The sequence below is a fragment of the Netta rufina genome, assembly GCF_964035555.1.
Source record: "Netta rufina genome assembly, chromosome: 6".
Lineage (NCBI taxonomy): Eukaryota > Metazoa > Chordata > Aves > Anseriformes > Anatidae > Netta > Netta rufina.
This window is the reverse complement of record NC_140129.1, coordinates 35,400,419-35,415,767: the sequence shown is the minus strand read 5'-3', so window position 1 is coordinate 35,415,767 and position 15,349 is coordinate 35,400,419. Positions and strand designations below refer to the sequence as shown.

General features: G+C 36.1%; 1 protein-coding gene across 1 annotated transcript in view; it reads left to right on the top strand.

Moving 5' to 3' along the window:
* The window catches only part of LRP1B (LDL receptor related protein 1B), a gene marked incomplete at both ends in the record, with an annotated part of 669,864 nt that overhangs the window by 162,486 nt on the left and 492,029 nt on the right, over positions 1-15,349 (top strand). The window contains one exon of the mRNA XM_084288908.1: positions 3,263-3,388. Within this exon, the coding sequence (XP_084145034.1) occupies positions 3,263-3,388 (126 nt within the window). The remainder of the gene's footprint in view (positions 1-3,262; positions 3,389-15,349) is intronic.

The window sequence follows — 15,349 nt, the reverse complement described above, 5'->3', positions numbered from 1 at the left end:
GACCATCTGCTCTGTATCTCACAATTGGTATGTTAAAAGTATGTGAATTTTCTCATCCACTGGGAGACTGCTAGCACAGCACACAATACAGAAAGAAACAGTGTGCAGAGGTGTCATTGAAAGTGTATATATTTTTTTCTGTTAAGAAATAAGGCCATCTTAGATGATTACTTTTTTTAGGATGCATTTTTCTTTTTTCTTTAAAAAAACAAACAAACAAACAAACAAAAAAACACCAATTACATGATTAACTGGTCCAATTCATTTTACAAAGATAGCAGCTGAAAATAAGTGATAATTCTATAGATATGCAAAAGAAAACAGTTTGAAAAAGCAGTTTCAGAGCTCATAAAACCCTGAGTGAATATAAAGCTGCTTTCTTCCAAACAAGATCTGTTTTTCAAAGTGTTCTATAAGTTAGTGCTTTTTCACTCTGCTGGGTTTTTCTGTAGATAGAGAATTAAAAAAGCTTAGATCTCCATAATTTCTGTACTGTTGAATAAAATACGAGGAAGGAGTTTAATTGTGTGGAAATAGCTAAATTATTTCAATTAAAAGAAAATTTAAAAAGTTGAAAACAAGCTGTTTTCCCAAATACATGCCCAAGACTGAACTACAAAGTGTGTGTGTTTTTTTTAAAATCAAGTTTGTTTAAATCACTTTATAATCTTTACCCCAAATGAGAGAAGATGTATTTGTGTAGGTGTATGTGACCGTTCATCACAGTGATAGGATATGGCCCTTATCCTATTGACAGTGTTACTCTGAGGTTGCATTTTGGTCTGACTGGCAGTTGAGGTTGAGTAGTGAAAAGGTATTTTATTGCAGGTATAAGTATAAAACACAACGGAATGTTGCAGAGGAAAACGGTCTCTAAATTAACATCAGTGTTGCCCTACTGGTTGTTGGTCTGCCTTCAACTTGGTGCCTCCAAGGGGAAATATGAAGAAGAATGCAGAATTTCCTCCTGTGCTGCCGAGTTTCCTTCAGAGATGGCTGCAGGTGTTAATTCTGGGCAGGGTTTAATTCTGACATCTCGCCTAAAAGATATAAAAGAACATCTCTGCAAATTTTGCATTGATTTTATCAGTATCACTGCAAAATTTGTTTACAAACTTAAATAACTATACTGAAATTCTCCATTGGCTTCAAATGTAATTTTAATGTTGGGCTCCTCTTGCTGCAACATATAATTAGACTTGGAGTATTACATTTCAGCATAAATGACAGCATTGATTTCTCCTTCTAGTCAATTATTGCCAGTTAGGAATTAGAAAAGAAATTAGGTTTATTTTTCTATAGGAATTTTGCATTTCGGTAATTCAGTATGTTCTTGTAGAACCAGTCACATGGACAAACTTCACTGCATAAATGTTTCTAGAAGCTTAAACTTCTTATATTCAGCTTTTTTTTTTTTTTTTTTTTTGCCACTTAGCTGTCAGTTCAGAAATCTATAAATTTGAATAGTTAACTTTAACAATCTTAATCCATGACACTTAGCCATTTCAACCACTCCTTTTGCTCTGAGAAATAACTATATGCAAAAAGAAGAAAAAGTATTGAATGGGCACTGAGCATATAAGTAGTTCTACTACTGATTTGATATATACCAAGGTCACCCATGTGAAGAAAAATGGATCTTGAGTGGTATGTGGACATGGTAGATAATTGTCTTCGTGCTAGTTTTGATTCCCATGCCTTTTAGGAACATGAATGTAATGTATGGAAAATAACAGTTCACACTGTGCTACAAGGTTTCTATAGGCAAAGAAATTTATTATGAAGTTTAATATTCTTATTAAAAGAAATTATTAAAAATTAATGGATTTGCTTATATTACTGTACATCCTTGAAATGCTAAAACTCACCAAACTCCCTCCCTCTTTCTTTCTTTCTTCCAGTATGAATTTTCAAGAAGCACTTCCAGAGAGGGATCTTAAATTTTTTCAGGGAGATGCTTAATGCAAAACTGCTTCCTTGAGCATGTAAACCTGCACTTTTAATTACACAGTCGTTCATTTTGTACAAAGATGAACAACTTAACTCAGCGCTTCTTGCTGTAGTAGTAAATGCAAAGAATTAAAATATAACAACTCCTACAGAGTTACAGAAGCCATGATGCAGCTGTATTAAAGAATATTAAATTTATCTGCATAATAGTTGCAACTTTGACTAATTTGAAACTGTATCCATCAATAGTTTTAGAGGCTGATCTTGAAAATTAAATGCAAGCAGGATGAAATGGATAGGTTAATCTTAATAAAATATTCCTACAGTTATTTCCTAGAGTAATAATACACTATCGTCCCCAAAACGCTTATATGCTTATTTTTATATCTTTGTAACAATATTAACTCCAGAGAAATTACTGCTTGGTCATGTAAGTGTGAGAGAATAATCGAGAAACCTTTCCAGTGATCTGCAATCCCAACCTTGTGGAAGGGACTACTGCAATTTATGTGTTGAGAAAGAGAATACAATATATTGCACAGAGGCTTTGTGAGCTTTAATTAATGATGGAAGAGTTAGTTAATGAAAGAGTAGTCTTGTGTTAATTAACTCTTCTAGATCTCAAGGACATCAGACTTTGGTTAAAGTCAACTGATAGTTTGGGTGTGCCAGGCTTCAAAAATTGTTATATTTTTAAGGAAATAATCACCAAGGTGCCTCAAATTTGACCTTTAACTTTGACTGCAGCTTTGTTACGTGAAAAGTAAAGTAGTTATTGGGACTTGCTCATTAAAGTACATATTTAAAGCAGTAGTCAAAAACTCATACATATATTTAAAAAGACGTTTGCTTGCTTACAAAAATGTGTCCTGGAGAAAACACAATTACTTGAAATAACAATTTGTCAATGTTTTTCTCAGGCAGGGGAGGAGAATATGATACCTCCCTGCTGGAAACATGAATATTAAAGCTTGTTGAGTTCTGTCTACTTAACAAATTAACTTAATGGTGAAAGAGCTGAAGAGAAGAATAGGATTTCCTACAATTCTTTTTCATGGAGGTGATTTGTACGAATCCTGTTCACGTCTGGTTGGGGTGCTCCCACTGAAACACTGCAGCCGGAGGTTAGGTTATCCAGCCTGAGTAGAGGCATTACCATTAAATACCTCATTTAATTACTGCTTCCCATTGTTTCTGTTCTTTGTTTTGATTCCTGATTGTAATCATTTAATTTTCACTTTTAATTTTCATTGTGCCACTTTATTTTTCTTTATTTTTTAATTATTGCATTCTAAACCATTCTTGTTTTCAGAGGAACATCAGTTATGTGACGTAGGAGAGTTTCTGTGTCGTGATGGCATGACTTGTGTCTCCCAGCACTGGCTGTGTGATGGAGAACCTGATTGTCCCGATGATTCAGACGAGTCTTTAGACACATGTAAGTAAAGAAGGTGCCAAATTTATTTTAACTTCCTTTTAAAGGTAACATTTACATTTGCACTAACTGTATAATCAAAGGGAAAGCTTCTGCTTTTATTTATTTATTTATTTTAAATCTTGACTAAACCTTTGTATCAGGTTAACAGGTTACATTCCCTGTGTAGGTGAGAGACAAAAGAAACAGAAGGTGTTTTGTTCGTGTGCCACTTTGTAATGAACACTCACCAGAGCATATGTTCCCTATGCTCTCACTGAGCTGTAGAGGGTAGAGGCAAAGTCAGGCACAGGGAAAAGGTATTCCTCAAAAAAAGGGAAGGCTGGGTGGAAATGAATAGTACAAAATATTTTCAATAAAGGTATTAAGAGCATGCAAACATCAAAGGAAGAAATGAAAGAAGATGTAAAAACTACGAAGGGAAAAGAAGCAAAGATCAGAAATTGAGAGAGAGCTTTAATACAACACATTTAATTATTATAAAAGACCTTGATGTTTTTTTTCTTTTCTTTTCTTTTCTTTTCTTTTCTTTTCTTTTCTTTTTTTTTTTTTTTTTTTTTTTTTAATTTAATGTGGGTAAGAGCTTCTGAAGACCAGAGCAGCAACCTTACAGATTTTTTTTTTTTCTTCTTATGGCGTTGTAGACTACAGATGAGGTGATATTAAATCTTAATGTGTCCTTGTTTCCTGCATTTTGAGGAAAATGAGGGAATTTACTGGTTTTTATCCCCAGGATAATCACTTAATGTAAGAGAAGAAACATGTATTTCATATCAAAGCAATACTGACAATCAATAAGGTTAGAAATGTGGTTTACTGATAAACCATAGTAAAAAGTAAAAAGAAAAGAAAGTATCAAACATCAGACACTATTTAGGAGTCTAATCTTTAAAATGAGGGACTGAAAAGTAGAGATGTCTAGAAACCATTTCTGACTGGGCAAATATTATTTATATTATAATAATTATGTATATTATTTATATATATTATTCTGGGCAAGTACCTATGATTGCAACCTTACTGCTCCATGGTTTGTTCCTTGAAACTGATAGGAAAATTGCTTCTGGGACTGTGGTGAGGGTGCTCTGATTAACAGCTTTTGAAACCATTTGGGATTTTTAAAAACAAAATATGTTTTTGGTGGTATGCTTAAGATTTTATTATTGCACTGGTTATTGATTATCATCTTCTGTAGCATAACACTTCTAAGCATACATTTGAACCATAATACATCTACAGCTTCAACCTTTTCAAGTAATGAATATTGCAATAAGAACACAAAAATTGTCACATGCAGTTTTTAATTTGCTTCTGGATTTTTAGCACGTAGTTCCAGATCTAGCAGCTTGCTGGTTACCTGGTTACTTTCCTCCCAAGCACTTTGCATATTTATTGTACTGGACCACATGATCTGTGTTAATAATGCCATTCAAAATCACAGCACATTAAAACATAGCCTTTGAAGATTATGGATAACTTAAAGAAAGGGGAAGAGGGTGGCAAAGCCCACACTATTCTGACACCAGCAGGTCTGATCCTTTTGGAAGCACCTTTCCTTAATGCAAATGCAAACAGTTTCTGTAGGATGTGTTGCTTGTGCTGTTCTACATCAGCAGTAGTTAGCATCATTGCTTTTCTGACTGTAGAGCAGGACATTTGCATCTTTAAGAATGCATTTTAGGTAGCCCTGTGTTGATGAGGTGCCTGGACAACGTGTGAGTGTACAGGCTGAGAAGGTAATTGTAATGGGACTGCCCTGCCTCTCCCTTTCAGTTCAACTCAGCCCAGGCCTCTGCATGAGGACCCAGTGACAGCACTGGGATGCTGGGAGAAACTTTCCCATATATTTGCTTGTGATGATATTCTAGTATTAATGGTTTTGTATTTGTTTAGTCAGCGTAATTTACTGTCAAATCTAATATATCTTGAAATACGTATATGTACTACAGCTTCATCAGGTAAGTTGCTTCCCATCGGAGATGAATATAATGTTCCTTAATTTTCTTGCTGACACTTTGTATCATCATATCCATAAGGAGTTATAAACTACCTTAAAATAGCCTTATGAAATATTTGAGGACTCTGTGGTGTTAATGCCAGGGACGCAGCATTTTCCAGTTTTAGTGCACTGCGTAATGTGTCTGTTTGTTTATAGATGAATGCAGCTTCTATTTGTCAGCCCTTTGCTGACTTATGTAAGATGAATTATTTGGTGTGGCTTGACAGGTATTGCTAGTTGTTCCTGTAGCCGTAAACAAATGAAGTTTGATTGATTTTCTGTGGATTTGTGCCTAGTAATAGGGTTTTCTGGGTTCTAATAATGTGAAAACATGGATCAAAGCTTTTCCTGCAAGTGGAAGTTCTTAACTTCTCTCCCATGGGGATTTCAAGGTGTCTAAAAAGAGATAAATTCTCATGCTGCAGCTTTTCCCACAGTTGAGAATATGAAAAGTCTTATTAGTCTCACTAATCACTCAGCCATCTATCTGCAGAAAACTTTTAGGTACTCAATATCTCTGTGGCCTCTGTCCTGCTGGTGTTTTTACCAGACTTTGTAATAGCCTGGAAGCTATTGGTCTACAAACACATATATCATTGTATAAACTAATTTTCTCAGGAATCTGTCTGAAATCATGCAATATAGTCCCTATACTAGCTTTAATAAAGAGATCCAGGATTGGACAGAAAGGAGAAAAAGGTGATTTTTTTTCATTAATGTTGAATTTTGTCTCTGCATTGGCAAAGGTTGGGGTAGGGCTTCGTGCTGGCACAGCTTTCTTTGTCTGTGTTGGGCTTCCTTTGGACAAGCATGATGGAGCTGTCCTGTCATGGCCTGTGCTCTTCTGAGTCAAAAGAGAACATCCATCACTGGTCTGTCCCCATTCTACTTCCCATCTCCCACTAAATCATCTCACGAATAGCTTTGTAAGACCAGAAGTGAATTCCTACAGCATTTGCATGTGTTCTGTCTGTTTCTTAGCAGCTGCGATTCATTCTGTTCTCAGTGAAGCTACTGCTTTTTATAATGTGAATGAACCTGGTTCAGTAATTCAGAATGAATAATTTAGTAAACAGATTTTGTTGCTTCTCTGCTAGTGAATTGTTCATAAGAAAATTCATTTTTAGAAAACTATAGTAGTAAAAACTCTTGACCAAGTAATTTCTACCCTTTCTTGGGTGGTAATTCTCTAGGTTGTTCATAAGGTTTTTGCAAATAGTCAGGATTCAAAAATCAATTTACTTAACCTAATCGGATGAGGCTTGGTTCTTCTGTAGGCTAAATCAGCCAGCTCACCTGAAATCAATACAACTCTGTCAGGTGCCCCAGAATCTGGCCAGACATGTTTGACTTTTACAGACAGCTGTCAGTCTGGAGGTAGGTGCAAATGTTTATATGACTTCCTTACTTAAAGATTTATTTTATTTCTTGTCTATAGGCTTATCTGCTAAACTATTTTACTGGGATAAATACAAAAGGGTTAAAAATACTTTTGAAATGAATGGAGTTCAGAAATCAAATATGGTGACAACCTTTTGTAACACCTAATATCTACTTTATATTCCCTGCTTTAGTTGCTAAGTAGTTGTAAAGGTCTGGCTAATATTGAATTTTACTAATTTTACCATTCCTGCTACCAATATAGCTGTTAAGCTGTAAGCATTCCCCTGTCTCAAGCTTTTATAGGGGCTGAAGTGGGAAATGCATTAATTGTATCTCAAAGCACCAATTCAAAACATTGTTATTTTGGGGTACCAGTGCATGTTGCATTACAATTGGCACTCTGACTAACATATTCATCTCTAAATAAGCCTTGTGGTTGCACAGAAAACATCAGTGCATGGCTTCTGAAATGTGAAGATTTGGTCTGATATACTATTTCCAGGTTTCCCTCTCAACCTCCTACTAACAGGGTCAAGATTTAAAAGGTGTATTTGCAGATGACTCCATCTGTTTTACTACTCAAGGATTTTTATGTGTTTTAACAGCTTTAGGCTTAAGGATTTGTCTGGCTTGCATATGGTTGTCTAACCTCAGTTCATAAACTCCTCTCTGTCAGAGTGCATCGTACTAAGGAAAGGTGAAAGAGGAGGGAAAGAAATTACTCATATTCTGTAACTTCTTTCTGAAGCTGTGCACACTGAATGTGTTTAGTTTTGTGATGTTCAGTGCAAAGGATGTTTTATTTTCTCTTAGCCATGAAATAGAGGAAGATGCTATAGAACTGGCCAATACTTGCCCTGTGGAGATTTGAGGTCTGGCACAAGTACACCCTGAACTCTTCATACTATTCTGTGGCTTGTTCCAGGCTGCAGTGCTTTGCTATGGCACAGGTACCTATTAGAGACATCTGTGACCTTAAGTATTTGCTTGAGTACCAAGAATATCTTATGAGAGGAAAAAACACAGTTAAAATATCAGGCTGTTCTACTACCAAGATATAAAAGAACTCAACACTTGGTTATTTTAGCAGCATCAAAATTCTGAAAATGATTCACCCTGCACCACTGGACAACAACTGTTTCTCATATTGTCCCCAGCCAGACTTTTGTTATTCTGACACCACTGGTCTTGTATTAGAGCTTTCTTAAATGTTATCCAAAGGGTTATTTGAATACAAGCCACTCATACAGTTCATTTGTAGCTGACTGTTCCAGAATTGAAAGAACCCCAATTTATATTAACAGGTCATCAGATATGAATGGTTCGTATCTCTAGAAGTTTGAATAGATACAGCCTTATCAAAACATGTTGAAATCATCTCTGATGATAAATCTTTCTGTAGGATGTTGAGGGACTATCATCTTCTGTAATCATGGCTAAGCTGAATTTGAAGGAGTAAGAGAAAGGCAGAAACCAGAAATACCTTGTTTAAAAGCTTGAGTCTCACTTTGTATGCTAAAATAGCTTTTCTCATTCTCTGGATGCTAATTATGCGAGACTAGTTTCACAAGCTTAAAAGTTGTTAATTTGGTACCTTGATTGTAGTTGTCTTACCAGCAAAGAATAATTGGGTGCTGCATCGCTCCTGCAGTATGAAACAATAAAGATAAAATTTCCTAAAGCTCCTAATTCTTTTACAAGTAGAGTCATTGAAATTCAATATAAGTCAGGTTCCCAAACCACTCAGAAATAGCTTTTGAAAATTCCAGATCAATAAATAACTTGCATACATTCAAGATGGGCTGCAATGAGGCTGTTGAAAGTAAATGACAAATCACTGGATGTAAGGGAAAAATATGCTGGTGTTTTTACCCTTCATAATATTGCTGTATATATTTACTATTGGAAAGAAAAGAAATCTGCTATTTAAAATAGCTGCTTATTATATTCTTCAAGATGCTTAACCATGTTGATAGTTGTATTAAACAGATTTGTGTGAGGTGATGAATGTATACCCACTTTTTCTCTCCAAATCAAGATCTTTCATATCAGTAGCATGAAACATAACTTCTATAGCTCTTGTGGGAAACAAACCACAACAAAATGACAAATGTCAATAGATCTTATGAAACTTTTGCTGGTTTATGTAAAATTAAGTTAAATGCGTAGTAGAACCATACAATATTGCCACGGTTATATGTTAGCTTGTGAAGAGAAGTGCTTCTGACAGAACAAGATAAGTGTTTTGAAGCAGGATGAACTTTCCTGGTACTGTTTCTGCAGAGCTGAAAGGAAACACAAGTGAGGATCTCTTTGTGGTTTCCCCTGGCAAAGCAACTGTGGTTGGTAAGCACTAGCAAAGATGTATTTATTGTGGCCTTTGTCTCGGCCATAGTAGTTTTTGGCATGTAGATACTTACTGTGCTTTGTCCTGTTTGAATATTTTGATGTATTCTGCCCCTTTTCCTCAGGCAGCAGTCATGCAGATGTTCACCTTGGCTTCAGCTTCTGACCTCTGCTTTCTCCTTGCTCTGTCATTTGGGAAAACTGGCGTGCTTGCCCCCTCCAGGAAAGGTTGTTTTGCTGGTGTGATAGGATTGCTGATGTTCTGGCAGTTAACCGAATATTAGAGCAAACAGTCTGGAAAGGATGAATGTCGATGGTGTTCGTACCCTCTAAGCCTTTTGGAAAGGTTACAGAGAAGCACCCCATTGAGACAAATCCTCTGTTACAGTTGAGCTGGAGGAATTCAGCTTGATCCACTGTGGGGTTTGGGACAGCCATTGGTTGGGCCCAGTTGTCCCCATGAGAGGTTTTCTGCTTTGGGGATGTTCCTTTGTTTTTAAGCACTTGTTCTGCTCTTCCTCCCTCTGGGCCACCCCATCCTTGGGTGCAGGTGAGTGCACATCGTAGGCTGGTAAATAACATAATTTTGTACTTTTTTTCTGTCGCAGTCAGTAATATATAAGTGATGGTATGGAGGCCTTAGAGAACATTTAGAGGCAATTTCTTTTTATAGTTTACCAGTCCAATGGCTGGTAAAACCGCTTCTGACACAGAAGTGTATTTTCAAATCACTGGAAGACGTGTGTTATCCTTGTGTGAATAAAACCAGCTTGTTAGCTTCTGTGTGAGTACTTGGGGTGATTAAGCATACGGCTATGGCCCTTACTTTGAAACTTCTTCCTAATGTTATCAGGGGATGTGTGCCCAGGTTTGGGCTGCAGGGGATCTGTGAGGAGAGGCCGGGGCTGCCCCATGCTGGACACAGCTCGGTCTGTCTGGTGCCATCCAGCACCAGTTGCCCCACCACAGCCAGTCTGGTGGTGCTACGGCAAAACCATATTAAAGAGATGGCAAAACACTTCAAGGTTTGTCCTCTTTCCTTGTCTTTACCTTGACCCATGAGTTTTCCATCTTATTTTCTCCCATTCTCTTGAGCAACAGGGTGGGTGCCTGGCAGGTTACTCCTGGTGTCTCTGCTGGCAGTACTGCATTCCCTGCAATGGGTTAGCAACAAGGATCATTCATTTGGCAGTGTGCTGCAAATAAACTTGTCTGAATAAAAAATATTTTTTCTTAAATGATTGTTTTGAAGTTGACAGGCTACAGTCAGGCTAATACCATAATTCGTCAGGAAATAGAATTGCTTTTGCTTTAAAAATAATAATTTTAAAGACTAAGATCATTCAACAATGTTTTCATTAGTTTGTTTCTGTATTTTTTTATATTCAACTCTACTTTGATCTCTGGTCTGTATATTCTTTAATGTGGGCCTTTACATAGTCCATACACCCAGACCTATTTCTATGAGATGCAACTACCTTAAAAGCAAGTTGAAAACTTTGCAATAGATTTGTAGTTGTGATTATGCAGCTAGTGTGAATATGATATATAGTTATTCAAATTGTTATCTCCAACTTACCAATGCACATTTTTGAATTAACTTTTAGTATAGGCCAGTATGCTTTCCTAAGGCTAGCCCGTTTGGGGTTTACTGATAATGATTCCTGCCTTGTGAACGTGCAGTGGGAGATCTGTGTGGTGTGTAAGAAGTTCAGCAAAGGAAAATTCCTTTGTGAGATGCATTGAGCTTCTAATATGAAATGATCTTTAGATAAGATTTTCCCTTGGACTCAGTAAAGTGCTGAAGTTTATGTGGCCATCTGATTACACAAAATGCAGCGTTAGATTTCTCTCAGCCTATGCACATGGGGCAAATTAAAAAAATAAAATAAAAATAAATTTATGAATTACTTCAGGGGCAGGGTGGCAAAATCACAGTATCTCCAGTCTGTGTGAAAGATGAGAACCACACAGGGCATCATGACATTGTTATATCACAGAAGCTCAACATCCCTAGCAAGAGGCCCAGGTTCAAATAGGTATAACTTCTGTAGCTCACAAGCTGTGTTTTTTCCCCTCTGTAATTTCTGGTATAAAGTATGCAACAAGAAGTTCAGGATTGAAGGGTTTAGAGGTCATTGCATCTCAGTGACATGGTCATTGTAAATATACTACTTTTTTTTTTTTTTTTTTTTTGTCTGTAGCTGATTATCTTTTGTATGGCTTCCTGAAAGTGATTCATGGGGAATTCAGTTAGATCATTGCTGACAAAATGGGCCTCTTTTAAGGTCTGTGGAAACATGTAGGTATAATACAAGGGCAGGATAGAGCCTTTGAAGGATGATGTCCAATACCTAAAACTCTGAAACAGCTCATTTATGGATTAATTGCTTGCTAAAATTGCACTTCCTACACAGAAGCAACTCTAATGGGATATATACTCATAAGACAAGAAAATGAAAAGATCAATCTCTTGAAAAACATAAAAGTAAGTCATACTTTGGCTAAGATCGTTTGCAAGTTTTTAACCCAAAGCAATTTTATTTTATAAAAAGTAGAGAGAAGAGATAGCAAGGCTTGTCACAGTTTCTCTTTCATGAGGTTGTGCTGGCTGTGAAGCCTAACGTAATGACATTATTGTCAGGAAGGTCAATGCTGCAAAAAACAGTTGGCAATAAAAGATTTGTGTCTCAGTGGTAATCTCAGTTTGGGCATGGGCAAGTTTACAGGTATGCACGTGGTCCTATCTGGTTTTACAGGAGGGATATGTCCCCTGACTGTCAATGCAGGAGAACCCAATGAAGAGCTAAGCAATAGCACTGTAGTTAAAGGATTATTTATTTTTTTTTTTTAATTTGGTATAATCTCTCTATTTAGGTGAGTATGTTTAAAACTTTTTTACCATAATGTTTTTGTCCCTATTTACATGTGAATTTATTTCTATCCCACTTATTTTGCATTCCTTTGCTTCTTAACAATTTGTTTCTTCTTTTTTTCCTCTCTCTCTCTCCTTGCAACTCTTCTGCAGTTGACTTTTGTTTTTTTCTTCAACTCTGTATTTTTCCTTTTTTTTTTTTTAATTTATTTAGTCCTAGTCTTCACTGTTGTTTTATTCATTATTTTCCTGTGATTCTGCCATTAAACTATTAAACTATTTGTTTCCCTTATTTTTCTTCTGTCATCATTATGAGCAGATTCCCTTTCCCTTTTATGGGAGACTCACAGGTCTCATCCTTTTCTCTTCAGTGATGTCTAAATTCTTATTCCTTCATTTTTGCAGTTTTTATCTTCCTGAACAGTCCCTTTGGTTTTTGCTAGTGCTGTTCAATAGTCTGCATCACGAAAAAAGTATTTGGGGAAATGTGGAATACATTTTAAGTAGGATAATTTAGCCAAATATCCGGATGATTGTGATAGCCTTGATTGTTAGGATGTCACTCCAGTGCCTGCCAGGAATAGCTTTGGTAAAATGGAGGTAGACAAATTACTGAATCACTGCTTTGTCTATTGATTAGGTGTTGAAAATTAAAAATGTAAGCCTGTAGCATCATCAAAACCTTTTTTTGACTGCTGATGTAAAGAGGTTATTTCTGCAGGATTTATAAATCACAGCAATATTATATATGAAATGTCTTGTTCAAAGATTTTAATCTGAGGTGATGCTACTTCATTCATTATGAGCCCCAATTACACTGAGATTCATTAGAAATGTTTATGTGATATGTCTGGCCTGCAGATCCTGTACTGGGAGAAATGCTAGGCATTAAAATAGTGGGCTGGGTGGTATTCTCTATTTGTCACTTAAAGTGCTAAAGTGTAATAACCATTTTTCTTCTCAAAATTACTGATGAAAACAACCCTCATTAGCAGGCAGATGGCTTGCTGGAAGAGAAGTAAAATTGCTCTTTTTTTGAAAATAGGGCTGTGATTTAAAATAAGAACTTGGATGTGTTTTTAGCTCTATAATGCACAGTAGTTTTAGTAAAGAGGACACTTTGCTATGGTCAAAGAAATAATGCAAGACAAAAACTCTGCTCGCAAAGAATAATGCATAACTATGGAACAAGAGTGTAACTCAGTGGTCTGCATTCAAGTGCACTACATTTTACCCTTTTAATAAGGCAGAAAAGGAAATGATTATGGAAGAGATTTCATTTCAAAAGTGCCCTTCAGGATTTAGTTTCTTATGTTAACTTTGGATCTACAGATCTAATCCAGGAAGTCCTTGTCTTAGCAGCTTTTATACGTGTCTCAGTATTTCTAGGTGAAACTTTACTGTACCAAATGAAATACTTTCACATCTTGGAATTGCTTAATGCTTTCATCTCACTTCATTTTTTCAAAGAAGTACCAATATCTGTGTGCAGCTTTGCAGGACAGCGAGCTATGCCCTCAGAAACAAGCATGAGGTTCTACGCAAAACTTGGATGTGCCCCGTACGAAATAATTGTCAGTTGATTCTATTCTTGAGAACACGATTGGACCCAAGTTTCCTTATAAGAATGCCAAACTCATATTTATTGTCTGAAATTTACAACCTCATCAAAGTCTCAGCTTCTTAGAAGTGTAACTTGATGGTGTATTTGCAATAACACGAGATACTCCACATCTTGGGGAGGGGGGTGACGGTGGGGGGCACAGACATCAGATTTTCCATAACAACAAATGTATAGTTTCACAGATTTGGAATTCCTGGTTTTAAATGAGACAATTCAGTTAAACAGCAGATGTAAAAAAAGGTGTACTTTTTTATTTTTTTTAATTCAGCAAAGCACTTGTAAGTTCTCTATCCTAGCTAGAAAATAGTCTTCTCTGTCCCCACCTTATACAAAGTGAGAATTCCACATTTTATTTATTTCTGTGATCTGCATTCAGTTGTAAGTGTGCTGATGGCTGACAGTTTGACTCATTAGGCTCCTACAAAGCCTAATCTCATTTCACTTTTGCTGCACTGGAGATTGCTCTAAGGTCAGCCAGGTCAGGGCTGCAGTTGCTGCACATAGCTGTAGCATTTCTTTCCTGTTAACAGTCCTGGGGACAGGAATACATCTGATTAATAAGGTCAGCTGAACTGAACTATTTTTTTGTTTATGAAATTGTTTAATTTGCCTTGTTCTTATCTTTTTTTAGAGTGACTTTGGCCTGGCCTTATGCCCTGGTCATTTCCTGATATGTCATGGGTTACATGCATACCCTGACTATGTGGCTTCATAGCAGGAGGGGGGAGATGACAAGAATATCATTAGTGTGAAATTAAATTCTTAAAGATAAAAACATCTAAAATAGCTAAAACATTACCTCAAAAACAAACAGTGCAATTGATCCTACTTAATTACATGCTTAATAATTTTAAACCAATGTAAAGCACATTGACGAGGTACTAATCCATTTCATATTCACTGCCACCAGATTTCCTCCTCCTTATTTGCTTTGCATCTCATCATTATCATGCACATAAAACTAGTATTCTTAGAATTTTTATAGTATTATTTCCATATAAAATGAGGAAAAGTCTAATACATGAATACTAAACAGCTCATTAACATGGTTTATAATATATCTATTCACGATAAAAGCAGCTGAGAAATGCTGATATAAAATAGTACTTAAGTCCCAGAGTATATCTAAGATTAGAAGAATCATGCCTTGGATAATAAATACTTCAGGGAAAACAGGAAATATTAAATACAAATAAAATGAAATAAAGCATTTTGTATGCTTAATTAAACACATTAACAGATGCATTTATTTCAGTTAAATAATTAATATATTACTAGTTCTGGCAGACAATTTTTTTATGATTAAATTAAAACATAACTAGAAGATGTTGGAAAGCTCTTAAATTAGATTAAAAAAAAAGAATACTGTCTTTAAGAGACGTGTTTGTTTGGTATTTTTATTTTTTTGGTAATCTGGAGCTGGCACAAAGATTGTTAATGATTGAAGTAGACAGCAAGCAAAACGTGGGGAAAAACTGCATAATCTGTCATGTTAGGAAGCCTGATTTTTAAATTTGCTCTATACGGGCAAGCCACTGTCTCCAGCTTAAGAAATGGGATTGTTTTTTAAACTATTTATAAATGGTTCCATTTCTACTGACCTGCTTTAAGGCTTGGTCTGTGAAGTTGTTGCTTCTGGGCATTTAGCCGTGCTTTCTGTGTGCAGGCCACTGGGACAGGCTGCTGTGAGTTACCTGTCCAAAACTGTCCTTGGAGTGCATGAGATAAATTCTGCAT